Source organism: Leptidea sinapis, chromosome 30, assembly GCF_905404315.1.
Source record: "Leptidea sinapis chromosome 30, ilLepSina1.1, whole genome shotgun sequence".
Lineage (NCBI taxonomy): Eukaryota > Metazoa > Arthropoda > Insecta > Lepidoptera > Pieridae > Leptidea > Leptidea sinapis.
In genome coordinates, this window is record NC_066294.1 from 6,733,754 (window position 1) to 6,755,272 (window position 21,519).

A 21,519-nucleotide genomic window follows, 5' to 3' on the forward strand; every position below is an offset into this window, starting at 1 on the left:
GTTCTGGACTTAAACTTATCTTGTCATTAAACGGTGATAGCAATGTACCCGTAACTAGAAATACGTTGTTGAAAACGGCCGTATAACTATATTGGACATAACTATGGATAGATAAGATCTTGTCATTAAACGGTGATAGCAATGTACCCGTAACTAGAGATACGTTATTGAAAACGGCCGCTGGTAATGAAACCGGGAGGTAGGCTTTGTAACTAAAAATTATATTAAAAACATTTGATGTTAGTGCCAAGTTAAACAGCATATTTATAATATTAATTGCTTATATTATGTATTCTCGTTAACTAAGCGTTAAAAAATAACAGTTTATAAATTGATATTTTATGCCAACACTTGAATTATTCTCGTACCACAAGACTCACCTCACCAAAGAGCCAAATGTCACTGAAAAACAAATTTCATAAACAACTTAAGGACACAACAAAGACGTTTGTGACATAAAAAGCGCTATAAGATATTGAAATGAGATTACAGATTACAAAAGTTTCCGGACAGCGTGACCACAGAGTCAGAAACCACAGTTCGTCGTGTGTACAAGCCTTAATGCTACTAAAGGTTTTTACTGATATGTTTTTACTTTATTATCATTTCTATTGTAAACGATCGATAGGAACTTGTAGACTTTAGGACATGGTTATAATATAGTATCCTACTGTATTAAAAGCCCGACTACTATATTTTTCACAAAAGCCATTATTAAAGAGCTGATGTTGAATATTTTCTATTTCTAAAATGAATATCAGTGTTAATAATAGCAGTGGTGCTACGAGACACTGCTACAGTTGAAGAATAGCAACAATTTCTCAGTATTGCAGATTTTATTTAAAATAATAATATAATTTCTTCTTTCAATATATTTTATATATAACAATTAATGGCGAGATGAATAGCTATGAGCTATGCAATAAAAAATATTAATAAAGGCTTAAAGTAAAAAAAAATATTCTTTTAAGAAATAATGTAAGTAGGTACCTTTTTTGAAACTACTATATTTTTTTTTCTTTTCGTTATTACTATTTTTTGTGGGTAACTATTTTAGAACTACTATTGTTGACCGACAAAGAGTTGGCAATCCTAGCTGTACCAACGTATTGAGGAGATTCCCTTTTTGATCTCTAACTGGAAGTCACTACAAAAAAAAATCTTTAAAAATGTTTGAGTAATTGATTATCTTTTTAAATATTGAATTTCGAATTCATTGAACAAACAGGAGCAAAATTGAGAAACTAAACATATAAAATTCTTTTTAACAATTCACTTGACAGTTTAATGTAGGCGAAATACAAACAAATCATGCTTTCATTTAGATAAACGACATTGAGTTCTATATTTTAAATTAAGATTCACGTACAAGGCGAACGTTTGTATGTTACTCGTAGCTTTCGTAGTAAACGAAACTTGTCCATACTAAGATAAAGTATTTAGCAACAAATTATTTCATGGTATGTAAGCACCCCTGATATATGAATATAAAAGGAGGTGGCAAATTTTCGTAAATGAATTTTAATTATTGGCACAGGTAACTTTCAATTAAGTAATGCAATGTTACCAAAAAAGTTAAATGTAATAAAATTGATAACTATTTTGATGTATAAGAACTAATTCCCGGAATAGTTAATTAACTTTTATGTACCGGCATTACAGATCACGTATGAATCACGTACATGAATCAGTTCTGTGGTTAACCACACGTTCAAACAGCAATTTGGTTCAATGAACACTTTTTGTGATACCACATCCAACTCTATAACTTTAGACGCGTAATATTAAAGAATACAAACGCTTCTAAACTTTTTCTTTTGCCACAACAATATATTTTTTGTATTTAAAAATCGAATCAATATGAAGCTTAATGTTTTCATCAAGGAGTTAGCTGGTCGACATTTATATAATTAGCGATTTACATAAAAAAAAATTACGAGACCTACTAACAATTAAAAGTAAAACTAACCTAATCTTATAAAATATATATTTTATAATTTCTGAGAGCAGCCATTATTATATTATTGTATATTTATAATTTATGGTGTTCAAGGTCTTCTAATATTTTAATAATAAAATAAAATTTGTAACCAATATTTATGAACGATACATGAATCGGACCCGCGACCTCTCGGGTTTCAGTGCTCTTCCAACTGAGCCAACACTTCGAGTGCCGTATGGTTCGTAAATTTTGGTATGTCTTGTTCATCTCTCAAAATGAATTTTATTAATCCTAGAAGTGGAGAATATCACATTAAAAATAACAAATTTTTAGGATTGTAATAATTATTAACATACATTTTTAAAACTCAGGAACATTAATTTCGGATTATATGTTCTCAAATCATTAGCATTGTTGCAATATACTAACGACATGATAATTACAAGTTGATCATAACAAAGCTTGGCTCATAATTAAGTATGTTAACTTTCAATTATGTCGTAACTAGAGATAAGAATGTATTCGTAACATGCCCACGTAAAACGTTACTTTAAAATTAAATTAAACATAATAGCTTCGTTTTTGTTTTATTTTATGCTATCTGTACGTTATTATAGTTCTTTACTAATTTAAATCAGGAAAATTTAGTAACTAATTATTAAAAATTACAGGTGGTTTTATTTACAACAAATGCTTACATTTTGGTAATATTCTTGTGATAATATTCATAACGCCACAATTTATAATTACATACAACCTATTGTTTTATTGGTAGGCATTTAGAATTCTGTTAAAAAATCAACGATAAATGTTCAATAAAATCGTGACAACCCTAATCATGACAATACAAAATAAAAATGTCTCGAGACGCCATTCAATATATTTCCTCTCACTAAATCGAGTTTTTGCTGTTTGCTTTTGCTCAATTTTTATTACAGTACACACTAAACTAATTTCACACATGAAAATACAATTGACAAGAGATTTACTCAAGTTTACGGACCGTTCTCTTTAGGTCATCCTCAACAAATCGTAGTACTCGAGTCACTCAACAATTCTGAACAATCTAAAAATTATATAATATACTCATCTTTTATATTAAAAGCATAACACATTAAATACCTATATTAATTGAACACTAATGCGTTAATATAATAATTATATAACTAATATTTAACTAATATTTAACTAATATTTTATGCTCAGGTAATAATTATTCTCATCTCTTGAAGAACAACATGTCTCTTGACCATATTGTGCACCAGTCATTATTAACTATTAAAATAATATATGTAACTATTAAACAACGTATGTTTCTGAAATTTACTTAATTTCATAATTTATGTATTTATTAATAATCTAAACGAAGTCATCGTTAGGATACTTTTTGACTTTCTGTATCCATCCATAACACATTAGTAGGTAACTTTATTATTTTTTCGATAAAACAATTAAATAATTAGGAACTATTTTAGATGGTGTCTATTTCCGGCGATAATAAAAGACCAACCTTACTCCGTCGGAAAAAGATTGCAGCGAAAATTTGCTTTCTAACCGTTTTGGTCCTCCTTGAAAAAGAAAAGTTTAGAATTGAGCTATATTTACTTACAATTTTGATATTTATATTCTTGTTAATATAATGTGTAAAACTTATGTTAATAATTACTCAAAATCAATTCGTTGTCAATACGCAAGAGAAAGTTACCAACCGTATACCGTATCCATTTTTATTTACTCGTATTACCTCTCAAATCGATTCCCGCCAGAATCGTTTTGGCGCCTATATGATTACATACGTAACGGAAGCGGATCGAAACCACAGACAAATTGTTGTGTAAAAAGTTCTTATACGTTGAATTGGTATCATATTAAATTCTTTTATAGACTTTTGAATGTTCTTTATTTCGTTTCCATGTTGTTAATTTTATAATGAGATAAACAATAATAATATTAGGCTAAATTTGTAGATACTATGGAGGGTAGAGGCAAGGAGAATCGTGTGTATATGAAAATGTGTCCGTCAAAATGTAATGTAGGGTGGCGCTATAAAATATAAAATAATACTAATCACTCTAGGTGCATGTTTCCCTATAATTATTCTATAAGGTTATATTAACTACATTATTTTGCTGTTATTATATTGACTAGTGATTCGTCCTCGCTTAGTTTCACTTAACAAAATAAAATCACTATTACTTTTCACAGGGCACGCTCTTGGGTTTGCTTGTTATAACTTTGGTAAGGATTTTTTTTAAATTATATACAGTCCCATGTCATTCGTTGATAATGCAGCTATAGATGAAATCGGTTAAGCAGTTTGTAAAGTTTATCCATTGCAATCAAACACAGAAAAATATTTTCTCTTAATCATGTTAGTTTAGACACGTGAATGTCGATTCATAAAAGGCATTTGTTTTCTCAAAATTGAATTGAATTGATTTCTCAAAATTGGATGAATTCTTTAGAATTATTTTTGATGTCATTTCTAATATACTAGATACTACTACCGCTTCGGAAACAAATGGTGCTCTGAGAGAGAAGAAGAGGCGCAAGAAACTCCCAGAATTCTTTTTTTTTGCGCTCTTTTTAATCAAAATATACAATATTGTACTGTCATTGTTATTGCTATAAAATAATCATAATCTAGTCCCAGGCTGTTGGATTACTTAGATATTCAGCTGTGGAGTAGTAGGACTTAAGACAGAGCCATTTTTTAATAAAACATTTAACTTTATTTATAGATTATGCCTGAACATTATTATTAAAGTGTATACATTTGCCCTTAAAGCTATTATGTATCTTATGAAGCCTACTAGAATTAGTTACAAACAATCCCTTATTTCTAGTATTATAATAATGAATATCACTATTAAGAGGAAAAAGGTGACGATTTTTGTGATATCATTTTCATATATAGTAACTTTAAAATATACTGTTATTAAATTACGATTTGTGCATTCACCGAATATGGCCACGATAACAAAACCAACACTTGGGTAATAAGATGTTATTTAAAAAAGATAAATCTCTGCATCTGTGAATTTCGAAGAACAATGGATTCTCACATATAAAAGTTCAGACCGAAAATCCATTTCAATAGAAATTGGTTTAAATTAACAGTCTTATAATTTGTAGTGTGTGGGATCTCTCAGGCCTGTTCCGTGTGTGATTGCTCTCATGTTGCACTAGGGCTGTCACGTGCAACTATTACCTAATGGATATTTAACACGCTCCTATTGGTAAAAAGACAGTTGGTGATAATTTATCCAATCCATGATTGGGTAAATAAATGTTTCTATTTTCGTATTCCTTCACAGAACTTTACTTAACAACCCAACAATATTTAATGATTATATTATTAGTATTGAAGAAATAAAGGCAGACAAATACGTATAATTTACATTAATCAATTATAGTTTAATTGACTACTATAATACGCTTTTGGCCCTATAGTGGAAAAAGTGCCTCTATTTTTTTATGACAATAAGAGACGAGACGGGCAGGACGTTCAGCTGATGGTAATCCATACGCCCTGCCCATTAGAAGGCTGTGCCGCTTAGGATTCTTAAAAATAAATCTGAGTGGCACTACAATTGCGCTCATCTCCTTGAGACATACGATGTTATGTCTCGTTTGCGCAGTAATTTTACTAGCTACGACGTCCTTCTGACCGAAACAATAATGTTTACATATTACTGCTTCACGGCAGAAAAAGTCGCCGTTTTGGTACCCAAAATCCAGCCTGCAAAGGAGCCTCCCACTGGACTCCCACTCTATGAAATCACTTCGCACAATCATCTGCATTTATTGTTGTAAATTATATTAAACGTATTTAAATAGTTTGGCAACCCTGGATATTCTTGTTGGTTAGCTCAACCCGTGTATGTATTGTTATGAACGAAATGAAATTATCTGGCAATAATTACTACCTTAATAAAACGACATGCTCCGGTTTCACTGAGACACACGAATATAAGAAGGTTTTAGTTCATTCTGCATACGAACAGGTCTATTTGATTGAAGGTTATATTGTAATGAAGAAATAACTAAGAAATATTTTCTTTTTTGCAACGTACCTTAAGGTAAGTAAGAATTTGAAACAGTTACTGTCTTATTAATAAACGCAATGTAAAGTTACAAGCAGTGGGAGGCTCCTTTGCACAGGATTCCGGCTAGATTATAGGTACCACAACGCCGCCTATTTCTGCCGCGAAGCAGTAATGTTTACACATTACTTTGTTACGGTCTGAAGGGCGCCGTAGCTAGTGAAATTACTGTGCAAATGAGACTTAACAACTTATGTCTCAAAGTGATGAGCGCAATTGTAGGGCCACTCAGAATTTTTGGGTTTAGCAAGAGTTCTGAGCGGCACTGCATTGTTACGGGCTGGGCGTATCAATTACCATCAGCGAACGTCCTGCTCGTCGCGTCTCTTACTTTTTACTGTTATGTAATTCTGTAGTGACAATGGTAACTCGTCGCTTTGAGACATAAAGGCGCTCTTCAGACCGAAACACAGTTATGTGTAAACATTACTGCTTCGCGGTAGAAATAGACGCTGTTGTGGAGACCTATAATCTAGCCGAAATCCTGTTCAAAGGAGCCTCCCACTGGTCTCCCACTCTATTGGTTTTGTAGTTGTTTCCTTAATTATTGCTACCATGATAAATGCGTAGCAACTAATAGTAACACTAGCAGGTACCAGAAATAAAAAATTGTTAATCTAGATTCGTCTTAGATTCTAGAACCATCTGTTATGAAATAGACAGACAGTATAAATAAATTATTGCTTTGATTCTCGATAAGTGTTCAAAGTTTCAAACTACGACGTTTTGTAGGGGTCGAATTATAGATGATACATAGATCTTAGGTAATTAATACGTCTAGATCAGGGGTGCTCAAGCTTGAAGTGCTGGCGATCTACCTCAAAATTGTTAGACTACGATCGATCGGCTCTGAGAGGCTTCAAGTATGTGTGATGATGGATTTTCGTCTAGGTAGAGTGTCACGATGACATAGATATTAGTTTTGCGCAAAATATGCATTTTTTAGTCAAAGTAAGTGTAGCTCTGCTTTTAAATGTCAATGAAAAAACTCATAATTATTATTCAAAATTGCGAGTTTATTGGTTGTTACAAAACAAACGCGTTCTAAATTTCTAAGCTTAATTTAGTTAAGCTTGGATGTTGAAGCGTGACACTGCATGCCCTGAGCATACTTTTCATAAGATGGTACGTAATTACCGTTTTTAGTTTATTATACCGGATTTTTTTCTCGAGATCGACTCAAAAAGGACTCGCGATCGACATGTCGATCCCGATCGACCGTTTGAGCACCCCTGGTGTAGATATTACTCTATAGCTATCTCGATAGCTTTTGCTGTTAGACAACCGATAAAAACAGAGATGGAATAATACTTTAGTGTGCGTGACAAGCTACGTCTTATTTTTGATTTGTATGACACTTTATGTTAGTGTGCGTGAATTGCTCTAAATAAAGGTCAGTTTTATTCGACTTTTTAACAGCTGTCATAGTCTATCTAGACCTATAAATGATCTAAGACATAGGTAATAAAAGCGTGTTAAAAAAAGGGAACTCGTATCTGCATCTCGTGCGTAGAAGATATTAATAAGAGTAATTGAATTAACAATAAAGATTTAATTAAATGATAATGAATTCAAAAATAGTTTTATTGATAAAGGTTCTTCATGCGATACTTATTAACAATTACAAACAACAATGTACGAGTAACTCGCTTGTCAAGGTGTGCAAGTGTATTTTCCTCATCAAGCCATATCAACCCTCCAAGATTTATGTAAGGAGGTCTGAGTCTCTACGTACTCCGCACGCGATCACCGAACAATGCAAGGATACTCACAACCACGACCCAGAACCTACTCTTAATAACTCCTCACATTAAAACAATAGATTAACCCAATTGACGTATATATCTATTACTTTCGCGTCCTTGGCGTGTTGTGCTATGTGATCTATTGTATAGTCAACGGCTCTCAGATTAAAGCGATAATTAATGCTGATTCCATACGACCTACATTTGGCTCCGCTCGATAAAGTTAATTTACAGTTATAGTTGTAAATCTCGTTGCAAAATAAACTAGCACGCGCGGCCTGACCATAGACAACATGCGACAACTCCCACACGACTCGAAACCTACGTCACGACCGCCCGCGCTCCGTGTGTCAATGAATTAACACATGACGGGAGCGTAACCCGGCCGAAACACATTGTGCTGTCATCCGGGCCCTTGCTACGCGCTCCTGTAGCTTTCGCTTTCGATGGGGTGAACGCATGAAACATGTGGGCTTCAGTGTGTGAGCGAGACGGCTGCAGCTTGTGTGTGAAGGCCATGAATGAACGTGTTGACAATTTGGCGGGAAAGGGTTGCTCCACGTTACACTTTCGATTTCAGTGCGTTGCATATGAGGTTGGGGTGGGTAGCGATCGATGGAAACTTTGTAAACAGGGTCATTCTAAGACTGTCTAACTGTTGTTAACTTGTTGATAACAATAAATTACTTTAATTACATTATTTCCCCGCTTAGACCGACATTTTGTTTAAGAATGTATAAAATTATGAGACTTCGTGTGTTTGCTTCAAGTAAGATCTTAAAAACCTTCACCTAAATAATATTTTCAACACACTTGCTCGTAAAGTGAGCTACATCGTTGTTAGGGCCATAAACCTAACTATAACACTGCCTAATATAATTATCCGTATAAAGTAAAGTTAGTACCTAACTGCAAATTATATGAGAGTAAACAGAGCTTCTCAATTCTACCGGGTAATACAGCTTTTTTTTGCAACAACAAAAAGGTTTTCTGCCGCTGAAAAAACATTTACATTTTCGGAATAAATAAATGTGTCCCAAATTAAGACGAAAAAACATTTATTATTATCAAATATAATAAATATAAAAACAATTAAAAATACTTTGTTATAAAATATAATTTATGCATTTTATCACAAAATTTATAATTTTGAAGTTGGCTGTACGGCTATATCTATTCAATCACCTTACATTTAGCGCGTGAAAAAAAAAAGACTTGCGCGCCATTTCCCCATAATTTTCATATTTTGTTTTGTATCGCATTTTTGTTGTATGGTAAATAGCATTTGTTTTTTCCTCACAACTATGTTGAAAAAGTGCATACGGAACTTACATCTCGCTCACTAGACACTCTTATTTATGCCCTCGCCTACGGCACGGGCTGTATAATATGCAACTTATCTCACTTGTATCATATACTATTATATAACAAGTATCCCAGTATTAAAAGACTCTGTCACACTAAATGGTTTTTAATTTCCATCCTTCATTTTTTTTAATCTTTAAGGCCTTGGTCTGTAACTGTAGAAGTTTTGTAAAGAATCGAAAACCCCTCGCAAAAAGCGTGAAGTGTGTAGGTTGCATCAAACGCCGCCATATTTCGTCACAATTGTTTATGGTCGAACAGTTCTCGATGTCTATCTAGAGTTAGAAAGCGTCGAGAAGCCAACATTATATCTAATTGACCGCAGCTTTACGCTGTCTGTATTCAAATTGAACTGTTAAAATATAATTTATAATAGGTAATAGCTAAACTTTCAGTTAAAAAGGCTAGCAGAAAATTATTAATCAACGATTTTTTAAATGAAACTAGCAGACCTAGCAAACGTTGTATTTCAAGTAAGCATTGATCAATTTGTAAGTGTTAATTGTAAATCTTAATGTATATAAATTACGTTACACGTTGTTTGTCCGCGATGGACTCCTAAACTAATGAACGGATTTTGATGGGGATTACTTCATGGAGTGCAGTTTGGTCCAACTTGAGAGATAGGATAGTTTTTATTTCGATTTGGGACCCATAATTACTTTTATTTTCAATATTTGTTTTGTCTGGACATATTTTCTATTAGAGAATTTAGTGACGCACGGTTTGACAGTTCTGCTGTGAAACAATCTCATTATAACAACAGGGAGCATTTTTTACGAAATAATGCTTGATGTTTTGAAATATTATCGGCAAATATTATCTGTCGGGGCAGCTAGCTATTATTAAAATATTCATTTTACATTGTACTAGGAGTTCATAAGACATAAACTTCGCGGAACAGCGAATGCTCATAAAGTATATTAGGTATCATATAAGTTGCCATGAAGTTTTAACTGGCATATTTCGACATAAATTCAGATGATTTTCAACAAAAATTGGGATAAAACCCATGTATTGGGTTAGATATTATTTTTTTAATAACAATTTTGAATGTTCACTAACTTCTTATTTGATTGGTCTAAGCTATTTTTAAAACCGATTAAATAAAGTTGATATATTGAAAAGTTGCCATCGAAATAATTAGTTGAAGTTTTTTAGTTAAATTATTATCGATAAGGCTCCTTGCTATAATTCTTATCTCAAACGAATTAATGTTAAAATATATAAATTTCCCTTTAAAATTTTGTATTATTTCCTTACAATTATTTTAATGATCATAATAGTTCTAAGTACAAGCTCAAAAGAACCAATGACCAATTTTCTCTAAATACGTAGACCGTTCAATTATGCAAATACCAACCCGCGCCGAGTGCGGAGTGACACGATTTCAACTCCTGCGCATACCGCACTGACAAGCAATGTAACAACCAAACTGAATTATGCGTCAGTTTCATTGGCTATTAAACGTTTTATACATTTATATGACTGTTGATGTAAGTGAACATTATAAACCCTTTTGTGGAATTTACAAAGATTTTACCAGTGGGCTCGTTTGCACAGGGTGCCGGCTAGATTATGGGAACCTCAACGGCACCTATTTCTGCCGTGAAGCAGTAATGTAAGTATTATTGTATTTCGGTCTGAAGGGCGCCGTAGCTAGTGAAACTATTGGACAAATGAGACTTAACATCTTATGTCTCAAGGTGACGAGCGCAATTGTAGTGCCGCTCAGAATTTTGGGGGTTTTTCAAGAATCCTAAGGGGCACTGCAGTGTAATGGGCACGGCGTATCTATTACCATCAGCTGAACGTCCTGCTCGTCTCGCCATTATTGTCATAAAAAACGTACCTATGTGAAAACTCAAAACACGTTCTAAAGAGTTGATCATAACGCGTTTTGATTTTGTTTTGCTAGGTCGGAAATGCCAACATTCTTATTTCTATGTTAATTTGACTATACACTTGTACTGTTGTTGAACAATCTGGTAAACTGGTATAAAAAATCACATTGAACTTATTGCCATAATGCTATCTGCAAATTAATTAATACAACCAATAAATAAGCAACGCCAAGTGATAACACTTGGCGTTGCGTAGAGACGTCGTTTCATTGTGTGTCTTCTACCGCATTTGTTACGGGGAGTCTTCCGAAGAGCTGTTTCACGCGATTCCTGCTGCCGAATTCCACCTACGCACGACAAGCCACAAGTTAGGATATCATCCCCACCATATGGATTTGTCCTCGACAGTGCGGATTTTAAGGAGCTCTCTTCCATGTACTACAAAGATGTGGAATGAACTTCCTTGTTCCGGGACGATACGACATTGGTACCTTCAAAAAAAGCGACTAGAATTACGATCCACACCATAAAACCACGAAGGCTTCAGATCAATATGACACCGATATCTTATAAAGGCCGGTTACCCACCAAAGCTAGTTAAAGAGCAGTTTTGCTCATGTGATCCCTCTGATCCCTCTGACAAAACGGCTTTATTCCATAAAAAATTAAGTCACTAGTTGTGAAATTACACAAAAGTTGCGCAAATCGCACGCAACAAGGTACCCCATACTTAGCCGTTTGTAGGAAATGTCTAGGTAGGTACATATAACACGACACACGCACGTAATTGCACGCACAGATCGGCGCGCGGCCAACGAGTTAATGATACACTGTCCAGGATTTACGATCGAGAACTGTGTAAAAATATATGAAAGTGGATTAACGGGAAACAGGACGCCTTCCGTTGATTATACTCGCTTGCTCTTAATATACATTCAATGTGTTATAATAATAATAAGTTTTATCATTTTAATTACAATCTAGCCATAGGCTAATAGACAATTTAATTTTAACTAAATTTTGCTAAGTATAGTAAAACTAAGAAAGTGTCCATTAGCACTATTCATATAATCTCTATTAAGGGGAAGATACTATTTTCTTGTGTTCTTTACACTTAAAATACCTACATTTTACTATTCATTGGACTATATCTATTACACTAGCTTTTCACAACACTAACTCAAAGATCTAGTTTGAGTCTTCTGACTAGGTTCGTGTTGTCGTGAAGTTTTAGCTCATGAGCTTGTGCATATTTTTGAATAATTTTTACGACTAAATCCACCTTAAGGTCACAATGAAGGTCGTCGTTTCGTATGTAACAAGGGGCATTTACAAATACCTCGAAGCACCTTATTCTACCATATACCATTATGATAAAATATTTACGAAAACATTTATTTATCCTACAGTTTCACGTTCTTTACATTTTTAATAAGAAATATTGATTACACTATTATCAACCATGCAAAATTATTTAGTGGATGATTATAATAACAGAAGATATTAACAATTAAATGAGGATTCTGAAGTCAGTACATACTCTTTTATAGAACACAACACATTTAATTGTATACAGGAGATAGAATGTTTTATGTTTTAAAATTTGAACAATTTATTCAATATATATATTTGTATATATAACGGATCTGCAATTTTGCGGTTAAGAAAGGGACCTTTGATAGCCAGAACATATAGAAGGTACAAATAATATCTTATAAGACCACCCACGGCCGCAGTATCTCAGTAAATATAACAATCATAACGTATTAAATATACAATCACATCGTATTAAACATGTCTATCAAGCATTTAGTACTAACTGCGAATTGCAATAACAAAAATAATTATACGGACTGCATAAAATAAAGAGTAAAAAGCTGTAGAAATAAAGCGCGTCGCATCTCGAAAGCTCATCTCGAATTCGTTCACGAGACAGACGCGGACCGTCTATACTCTATGGATTATATACAGAAGCTGCTAGGTTGTTGTAATAATTATGTACTCGCAGATCTATCGATTCGACGAGTTCGCTTACAATGTGACAGTTCACACCTCGCCCTGACGACTGTTTTTATGTAGTTTATCTAGTGATACAATATTTATTCTATCGTTATTGTTTTATATTACAAAGTCATTCTTTCATGATACCTATATCAAATATAATGATGATAATATTTTTATGGATCTATTTAAAAACTAATTATGCAAACGTGCTAAACAAAATATAAGTACAAGTAGCAAACAAGACTGTTACGAATGTTGTCAGTACTATAAAAATAGGTGTCGAATTAATTATAGTTTTAATAATGTTAGTTTTCATTGCCCATCAGACGCAAGTTAAATTTTGTATTCGATTTCGAAGAAGGTTGTGCACTTTCTAGTTTCTCTTCATGACGGCTAGCGCCATCTCGTATCGAGTAGCGACGACGACATAGCCGCTACATAAAGTATTGAGACTGCGATTAATTGTTGTGTTCTTACGAAATATTGTAATGTTCATTATTAGTGATTTTTCTAGTGTTAGATAATTATTTTATTTTAAATTGGTTAATAATATTTGCTCAAAGCTTATATTTTATATCACATCGCACATCATCTACAGATGAGAACGGGACTCACTTGGTAGGTGATCACCTCGTAAATAAACAACATTGGAGAAGGAGAAGTTTCAAACTACGAAATATCGAACCAAACATGTCGGACTATTAATAATTATTAACAATTTCTATCACCCGAATATTTTTATAAGAGTTGGTATCTAAATGACTAAAAGAACAGATACCCACGCCATAAGCTGCCCGATTGCCAATAACAGTGACAATAATCTCAGTTTTAACGCAATATAACCCGGTCTGAGGCGTAGCGTAATGAGCATTCAATTCGTGTTTAAAATTTAACAATTTTATATGCAATTTAGGCTTAAATATAGGGTACACTTCATTAACTTAAAATCTATGTATTTTGATATTCAGACATATTTTGATCATTATACATATCTCCTCTAATAACTTTCTTATTTACATTATTCGAATAACAACCACGGAGTAAAATATAAAATAGGTAAAAACTACTACAGGGCCAAAAAGTACGCCGTGTATATTTTGAGTCTTTTTTGGCAAACGTTTACATATAAAGTGCTTATCGAAGAAATGATTGACTGCTGGTAGTCGCTAGCTTAAACCAGCCATGATCCCTAGGCTTTTGAAGTGATAACTTCTTATGGGAGGGTAAACCGCTTTGTAACGTAACGCGTTACGGCGCCAGTCTGTCTGGCTTACCTTTCACTCACTCTAACCAATTGTTACTTTTATAGGAATAAATAATGATACTAATAATGTACATATACAAAATTCTAATGTACATTTCAAGAATTGTAACTAAAAATAAAGTATATTTTATAATCAATAGAAGATTTTATTAATAAATAAACTGTCCTTTCATTATCATATCAATACAATTTTAGTACCTAGTTACCTAAGCTGTTCTCAAGTTAAACAATTTCAATATTAAATAGTTCAACTTGAATAATTTTAAGTTAACACATCTATCGGGCGTTTTTTAAAATGGCGTTTTTTTATTTACGAAAATATTCTCCGGGTACAATTACCTATGGATAACAGTTTTCATGAAATTCGTTTGAGCTAAAAAATGAAGCTGACCTAATGCAACGCCATCTAGTAGTGAGTAGCGACAACGTGGATAGCAAAGATGCCTTATGCCTAGAAGTTATTTTAAATTCTCAATTAATAAATTATTTTTACTTTAACGTTAGGTATCTTCCCAAGTGTAAGCAATAAGTTAGCAAAGTTTGATCGCATTCAAATCAAATCAAAATCACTTTATTCATGTAGGTCACGCAAGTGACACTTATGAAGGTCAAAAAATATCTTTTCTTATTGAATCTACCGCTACTTCGTAAAGGGTTGAGCTAATGAGAAGAAGTAGCAAGAAACTCATTCCGACTCTTTTATATCATGAAATTAAATGCCAACAAGAAGTAAGTTGTACATCTTAGATTATTCTGATATATTGCGATTATCAAGGCCAAAGCGCCTTGTGCCTTTGCAATACGACACGGGACCATCAAACACTTCACTCACCTAAACGGCCGGCAATGATCTTATAATTCCTCTGGTGTTGTGAGAGTATAGGCCACCGTAACTCAAATGACCCGAACTCAAGTCCTCCTCTTTCATAAAATATATATAATATTATTAACATTGTTTTTAATTTGTTTCAGTGTTCGGAATGGATTCACCCCTGGGGCTATTTCCCCCTGGGATGGAGCACAAAATGTACCCTCTGATGGATGTGGACCACCGGCCGCAACCCTTGGACGCGCAACTATTCACAAACGTCAAGAAGAAATGTGGGTTACATTTATATCCTACTCATAGTAAGTCAGTTTTTTTAGCGGCCCGCCGTACTTACTATCTAGTAGACACATACACACTCTCAACTGGAAGTAGGACTTGTTAGGTAGTTGTAAAACTAACATAGTAATACCAGTGGGAGGTTCCTTTGCACCAGATGCCGGCTAGATTATGGGTACCACAACGGCGCCTATCTCTGCCGAGAATCAGTAATGTGTAAGTATTACTGTGTTTCGGACAGAAGGGCGCCGTAGTTAATAAAATTATTGGGCAAATGAGACTTTACATCTAATGTCTCAAGGTGACGAGCGTAATTGTAGTGTCGTTCAGATTTTTTAGGTTTTTCAAGAATAGTAGGAGTATCAATTACCATCAGCTGAACGTCCTGCTCGTCTCGTCCCTTATTTTCATAAAAAAACCCGAACAAACTTCTGGTCTCCGTTTTCCTTGGATTAGTTGTACCAGCTTTATCATGGCGCATGATATAACGAAAGAATTGGGCCTTCCTTTTCTTTATTTCGCCGTTAGCTACAGAATCGCCTCGTTTCGGATCCACTCTCCATGAAATTCTCATCATCCTGTACCTAAGCGTCTACACATGCAAGTCCATAGCGCGTGACAACTCTCTAATATGACCACGCAATGCTCAACACGTCCACCTACAAATTACTTATAACATTAACAATGCGCCCAAAGGTATCTCAAGCGACAAGCATTACGAAACTCAGAAATAATATGAAATAAGATGGAGTCCGTATTCAATTATGTTACGAAATGCACACACCAGTTGCAAAAGCCAAACGCGACCAAACACAATAGTTATTATGTATCTGACATGCGGAGCTAATAATAGTTTTGCACTGCAGTCCCGTCATATATCGAATGTTCTCGCAACGCCGTATAATGCTAAACGACTATTGTCCCGACTGTACACTAAGACGATCTGATACCACGTTTCATGCAGACATGTGTACAATGCTGCACCGTCTCGCACCAACAATACCACATCGATTAGCACTGTTACTCCCGTTGATAATTCTGCATTTAAGTTGAAGTGTATATGTTTATACTAGTGATTATCCGCTCGAATCTCGCGTGTCTCCTACCCACAACTAATTCTATGGTTAATGTTTGAACCTGACTAGCTTTTGAAAGTTTTCGTTTCCACCTGGAAGCCCAACTTCAACGATTTTAAGTTTTTCGCATCAACACCTTACCAACGATATTATAGGGTCTGCACCTTGTGGTTGCTGAGGATCAAAAAATCCAACGCAGTGTTTGTCCTTTATATATATAGAGATCAGTCAATAATGTACAAAAATTAAGAAGCTTTTACATGAAACAAGAACGCACAGGTCACGTTATACTAACACACGTTTTAGATGAGTCAGGAAACAGTTTGGTTTTACGTGGAAGAAAGTTACTTGAAAAACTAGGAACGTTTCATATCCAGATGGTAAGGGTTTTACCAGATTTAAGCTATTGGCACTAAAGGTACTATAGCAATGATAATATGAATACTGGTGAGAATCACAAGGTTAGGAAATATTTCACACTTCACATCCTAATCGCCAATGCTTGGTTGATGCGATTAGAAACTCCTTCAACCCGAAGTTAAACACATATCCAGATTTGGAAATTTACCCAATCGATTATAAGTTGAAGAAAGATACCTTTGTGTTCAGAAATTTAATTCAAACCGCTTTTACTTTTGCGTGACTTATAAGTCCATTAGAATAAAAACTAATTTCCGTAATGAAATAGCATCCACCCTCAATATTTGATTTAACGTGATCCTCGGAAATTATAAAAGTATCAAGTTACATGCGCGACATCGCTGCGGTATGTAGTTCTTTCAGAACCGCCTTAATAGTCGCGTGCTGGCGTCGAATTAATGAGGAGTCGAGCAGAACCCGCTCATTTTGGTGTACTGTCGCCGACTTGTTCAGCCAAAACACAGTTATTAGATAGCTGCGGTGCATTATCGGCACACGGCATATATCGTGCGCTATATCAGCTAGTAAACCATCAAATAAACTTCTAGAATATATTTAGAACCAGTACTTACTGTATATATGCCACCATAGCTATTTGTAACATAAAACAGCGGTGCAGTAGTATCTATAGTACAAGTATTCTGGCAGTTCAGTATCGATCAATACGTATACAAGCACATTCCACCTTTAAGTTTTTATTTGAAAAAAAATTATTAAACTTATAGCTGGTAACATGTAAAGTTTTCAATTTCGGTAAAATTAATAACAATTTTTTACAAATAAATATTAATTATAGTGTAAAATTTACGGTTGACGGTTTTTTTATTATTTTTGTTAATACGCTGACTAAATCTATGTGGTTTTGTTTTGTATCAAATAAATCAAAATCATATTCACTGTATACCACTGCAATTGGCATGCTCTAATAATTTAGTTGATTTTTTCTATTTTACTGAATGTACTTCGAAATTGTTGCCTCCACTTTGCGAGCAGTCTATGATCCGCAAACTAAGCTGCCCCAGCTATTTTCCACAGTTTACTGCAGAGATAGCTAGCTGTATTTAAGACCTTAGTAATGTCTGCAATTCTCTTAAAAAAGTTTAAAATCAATTTGCTAACAACGTGATACATAATTCTGACAGTTTCTCTGGTTGCCTTGCATCACTGAGGTTTTTGGAAAGTTCTAAATTCTATTATCTTCCGCAGGGCGACCGAAAGGCCAGCACAGCGCACCGCGAGGTGGTCCTCCACGATCCTGGACTAACGCTGAACTGACAGAAGCGCTACAACACGTTTGGAACAAGAAAATGACCACAAGCCAGGCGTCCCGAATTTTCGGGATCCCATACAACTCTCTATTAATGTACGTTCGAGGTAAATACGGAAAGAGCTTAAAACTGGAGCAGCTGAGGAAGGACTGTATAGGCGGACCGCTGGAGGTGCTAAATCTGAACGCGGGTAACAATAACAATAACCATCCTCCAAACAAGCACCACGACAAGGACGATCAGCACCAGAACTCGGGCCAGAGGCCGGCCAGTTCGGAGCCGGACATTTCCTCCAACCCAATGTTCAATCCATTCCAGCAAGGTTTCTACCCGGAGTTCCCGCCTGGTTTCCCGATGCCTCTTAATATGCTTCATCTGTTGCCACCGAGCGATAAGGCCAGAGAGTTATACCAGTCGATGCCGATGGCGCTCGACCCGATGTCCGTCGTTACGAAGGAGGAAGACTGCAAGAGTGACAGGTCGAAGGAGAACTCGGCAGACGAGGAGGGAGACACGTATCGTAACCCTCCCCACCCTGCCCATCAGCCTGATAACCGCACCCTGCTACACCACAATGGTCAGGATTAAAACTTCCATTGAACAATAACGTCTTCGATTCCAAAACTCCTTTCACCCTTCTCTTATGATTTTTCTTCCAATTGGATAGTACGGAGCAACTCGGTTTTATAAGCATATTATACGGGCGATATATTGCGTGCAGATCTAAATCTTCGTACACTATAATATGCTTTTAGAAGTTTAGTTCCTCTCGCTCGAAGTCAGGGTTCGATCTCTTGGTGTCGAATGATGTCAAATTAGTTAAATTTATATTTAAATATGTTAATATTTGTAAATGTATTTAAATCGCGTACTTGCGTTCGGGATTGAAGCCGAGGAGTGCAATAATTGTGTTGGACGGTGTTGTGTTTGTTACCGTAACTCTTTGTTGTTGACCATTCCATTAATACATTCCTTTTTAATTATTTTTAGATAATATTTCATATCATTTTACTGTAAAGTGTATTTTCTTATGTATATTATGTTAATCGAATGTAGATTATACATTAAATGTTCGAGTCGACTCCTACATTTCACCAAAGTTTGTAAAATATTTCGTAGTTTATAAATCAATAAACAATTTTTAAATGTAAATAGTTATTGATAGTCGTATATAGTGACCGTTGGTTAAGTGGACATCAATGTCGAAGTGGTACATAGTAGTTTGTATGTAATTGTTGTAGTTTTAGTGAAAGAACAGAATCTCTGTCGTCGCGAGAGTCGGGAAGTTGTCGTGAGTCCACACACATACAATTCGAACAATAAATCGAACTCGGAGCCGATACGTTTCCCACAAATTACTGGCTATGTCGTAACTAGAGTTGTCGGGGAAATAATAGGCCAGGGAAAAGGCATTGCGGCCGTTTCGTAGACGCAGCGTCGCGATCCGGAAATCGTGATTCCGAAGTCAAGACGGAGCCGCGACCGTTCGGGTGGTCCTGATTGCTTCGTGACGTCAGCAACTTTATGATTACACAATAAAAAACAAGATTTCATTATCAATAACAATGAAACATACGACAGTGGTCGCCTTAGACAAATAATGTATCTGCACTCAATGTTCAAATGAAAAGGAGCTTTCGAAATTTTAGTGAATAATGAAAGTTTAGGATAATTGGGTTTAAAACTGGCTTTAGATAATTGTATACAGTGTAGTTGGTATACCGGTCGGTAACTCGCGTCTTCAATGTCTATGCCTACTTGTAAATATTTTAATTATAAATCTATGTTGAGAATATATTATAGTTTTTCAGTCGATTACATTCTACGCGATGTAAGGCTATTTATTTAGTTTCGTAATTATCACAAGTTATTGATTTGACATTGAGGTTATGACGTTATGGAACTGCAAATCTCTAATCAGAAGACTGAATACTATTTTCGACTATTTTGTATGATCTAACAGTAAACAACACTTCAAACACGGAGCAAGGTACCTGCGTCATCTACAATATGTCGTTACAGGGATTTTATAGATTAAACTAATTATTATATCGAGGTTTTACTATTTACTTTCCTTCGCTTTCTCTTATGACACTTCTGGTTTAAATTGTGTCTATGCATCAATAGCTTTGTTGATACACAATTTATTGGTTTCTCTGAACAGAACTAATGTAGAACAAGACATATTCTAAGTGAATAACTGGCGCCGTGTTAGGTTAGATGTGCCAAATATATCGCACAATTTGTTATTTTCTCTACATTCCTATATGAGTTGTGATTGTTGTTTGCCTAGATATATTTCGTACAAATTCAGCAGTATTAGAGTGATTTTGTTAAAGTTTTAATTGACGTTTTATTTTAGTTACTTATGTTATTTGTTACGGCGATTAACAATGATTAAATGATTATAGTTATTTGTAATGTAAATGATGAATCTCAATTATTAATAGTTTATAAGTATTAATCGGAATCATTTCACAAAATCTTATTAAGTATTTCAGATCTACTCGCTGACAGACGAAACATTTCTTCTATACTAAAGTCTTTATTTCTCAGCAACATAAAATTACTTAAAATTTATCATAATAATATCTATTTATAAGATTTTTCATAATTTTTTATTAAAACATTATTGTGATTCCGTTACTTAAATAGAATAAAGAGTTTAGTTCCTCCAATTTCGTTATGTGTAATTTATATACTGTATTTTAAATGGTCTTAGCACTAGTAATAAATAATTGTTCTCTCACACAAAGAGTATAATAATATTAATAAGTTGTGTAATTATTTTTTGTTGTATTTTGCCTAATATAATTACAAATAAATTAAATCGTTACATTAGAATGTAAAAAAGATTATCTATTTGATCTTAATTAATACGAAAAATATATTTATGTTCTAGTGGCATTCTGTCAAATAATTAATTGAATTGGAAATGATGGAGCGATGTAGTGAAATTCGACACCGACGTAAAAGTGTAAAAAAAATAAAATAAAGTTATGGAATACCGTTGCGGGCTTTTATTTCTCGAAAAACACAACCAACCGCATTCATGAAATGTTCCTTGGTTCATATCACATCGACTATCTCTACCTACCTAAACTATATACCTACTAAAAAAGCAAAATAATGGAGGGAAAATGAAAAATAGTGGTTAATGCCACTAACAGAACCTGGTCATGCTTTGCTGTGTGTGCTGTGGCTTTTCTTGTACCTATTGATCATCATCATTTCAGCCGGAAGACTTCCACTGCTCAACAAAGACCTCCTCCAAAGATCGCCATGACGATCGGTCCTGTGCTGCCCTCATCCAACCTATTCCGCCGATCTTGACCGGATCGTAGGCCCATCTTACGTTTGGCCTACCAGCCTTCCGGTAC

The 21,519-nt window shown here is 34.5% G+C and overlaps 1 protein-coding gene across 2 annotated transcripts in view; it reads left to right on the top strand.

The window, feature by feature from the left end:
- Positions 1 to 21,148, top strand: part of LOC126973882 (protein jim lovell) — a 39,944-nt gene extending 18,796 nt beyond the window's left edge. The window contains exons 2-3 of one of the 2 annotated variants that reach the window (XM_050821240.1): positions 15,243 to 15,398; positions 18,078 to 21,148. In XM_050821240.1, coding sequence (XP_050677197.1) covers positions 15,243 to 15,398; positions 18,078 to 18,727 — 806 coding nt within the window. In that variant the 3' untranslated portion in view covers positions 18,728 to 21,148. The remainder of the gene's footprint in view (positions 1 to 15,242; positions 15,399 to 18,077) is intronic. The other variant, XM_050821241.1, reaches the window with a different exon arrangement.
- The last annotated feature ends 371 nt before the right edge of the window (positions 21,149 to 21,519 follow it).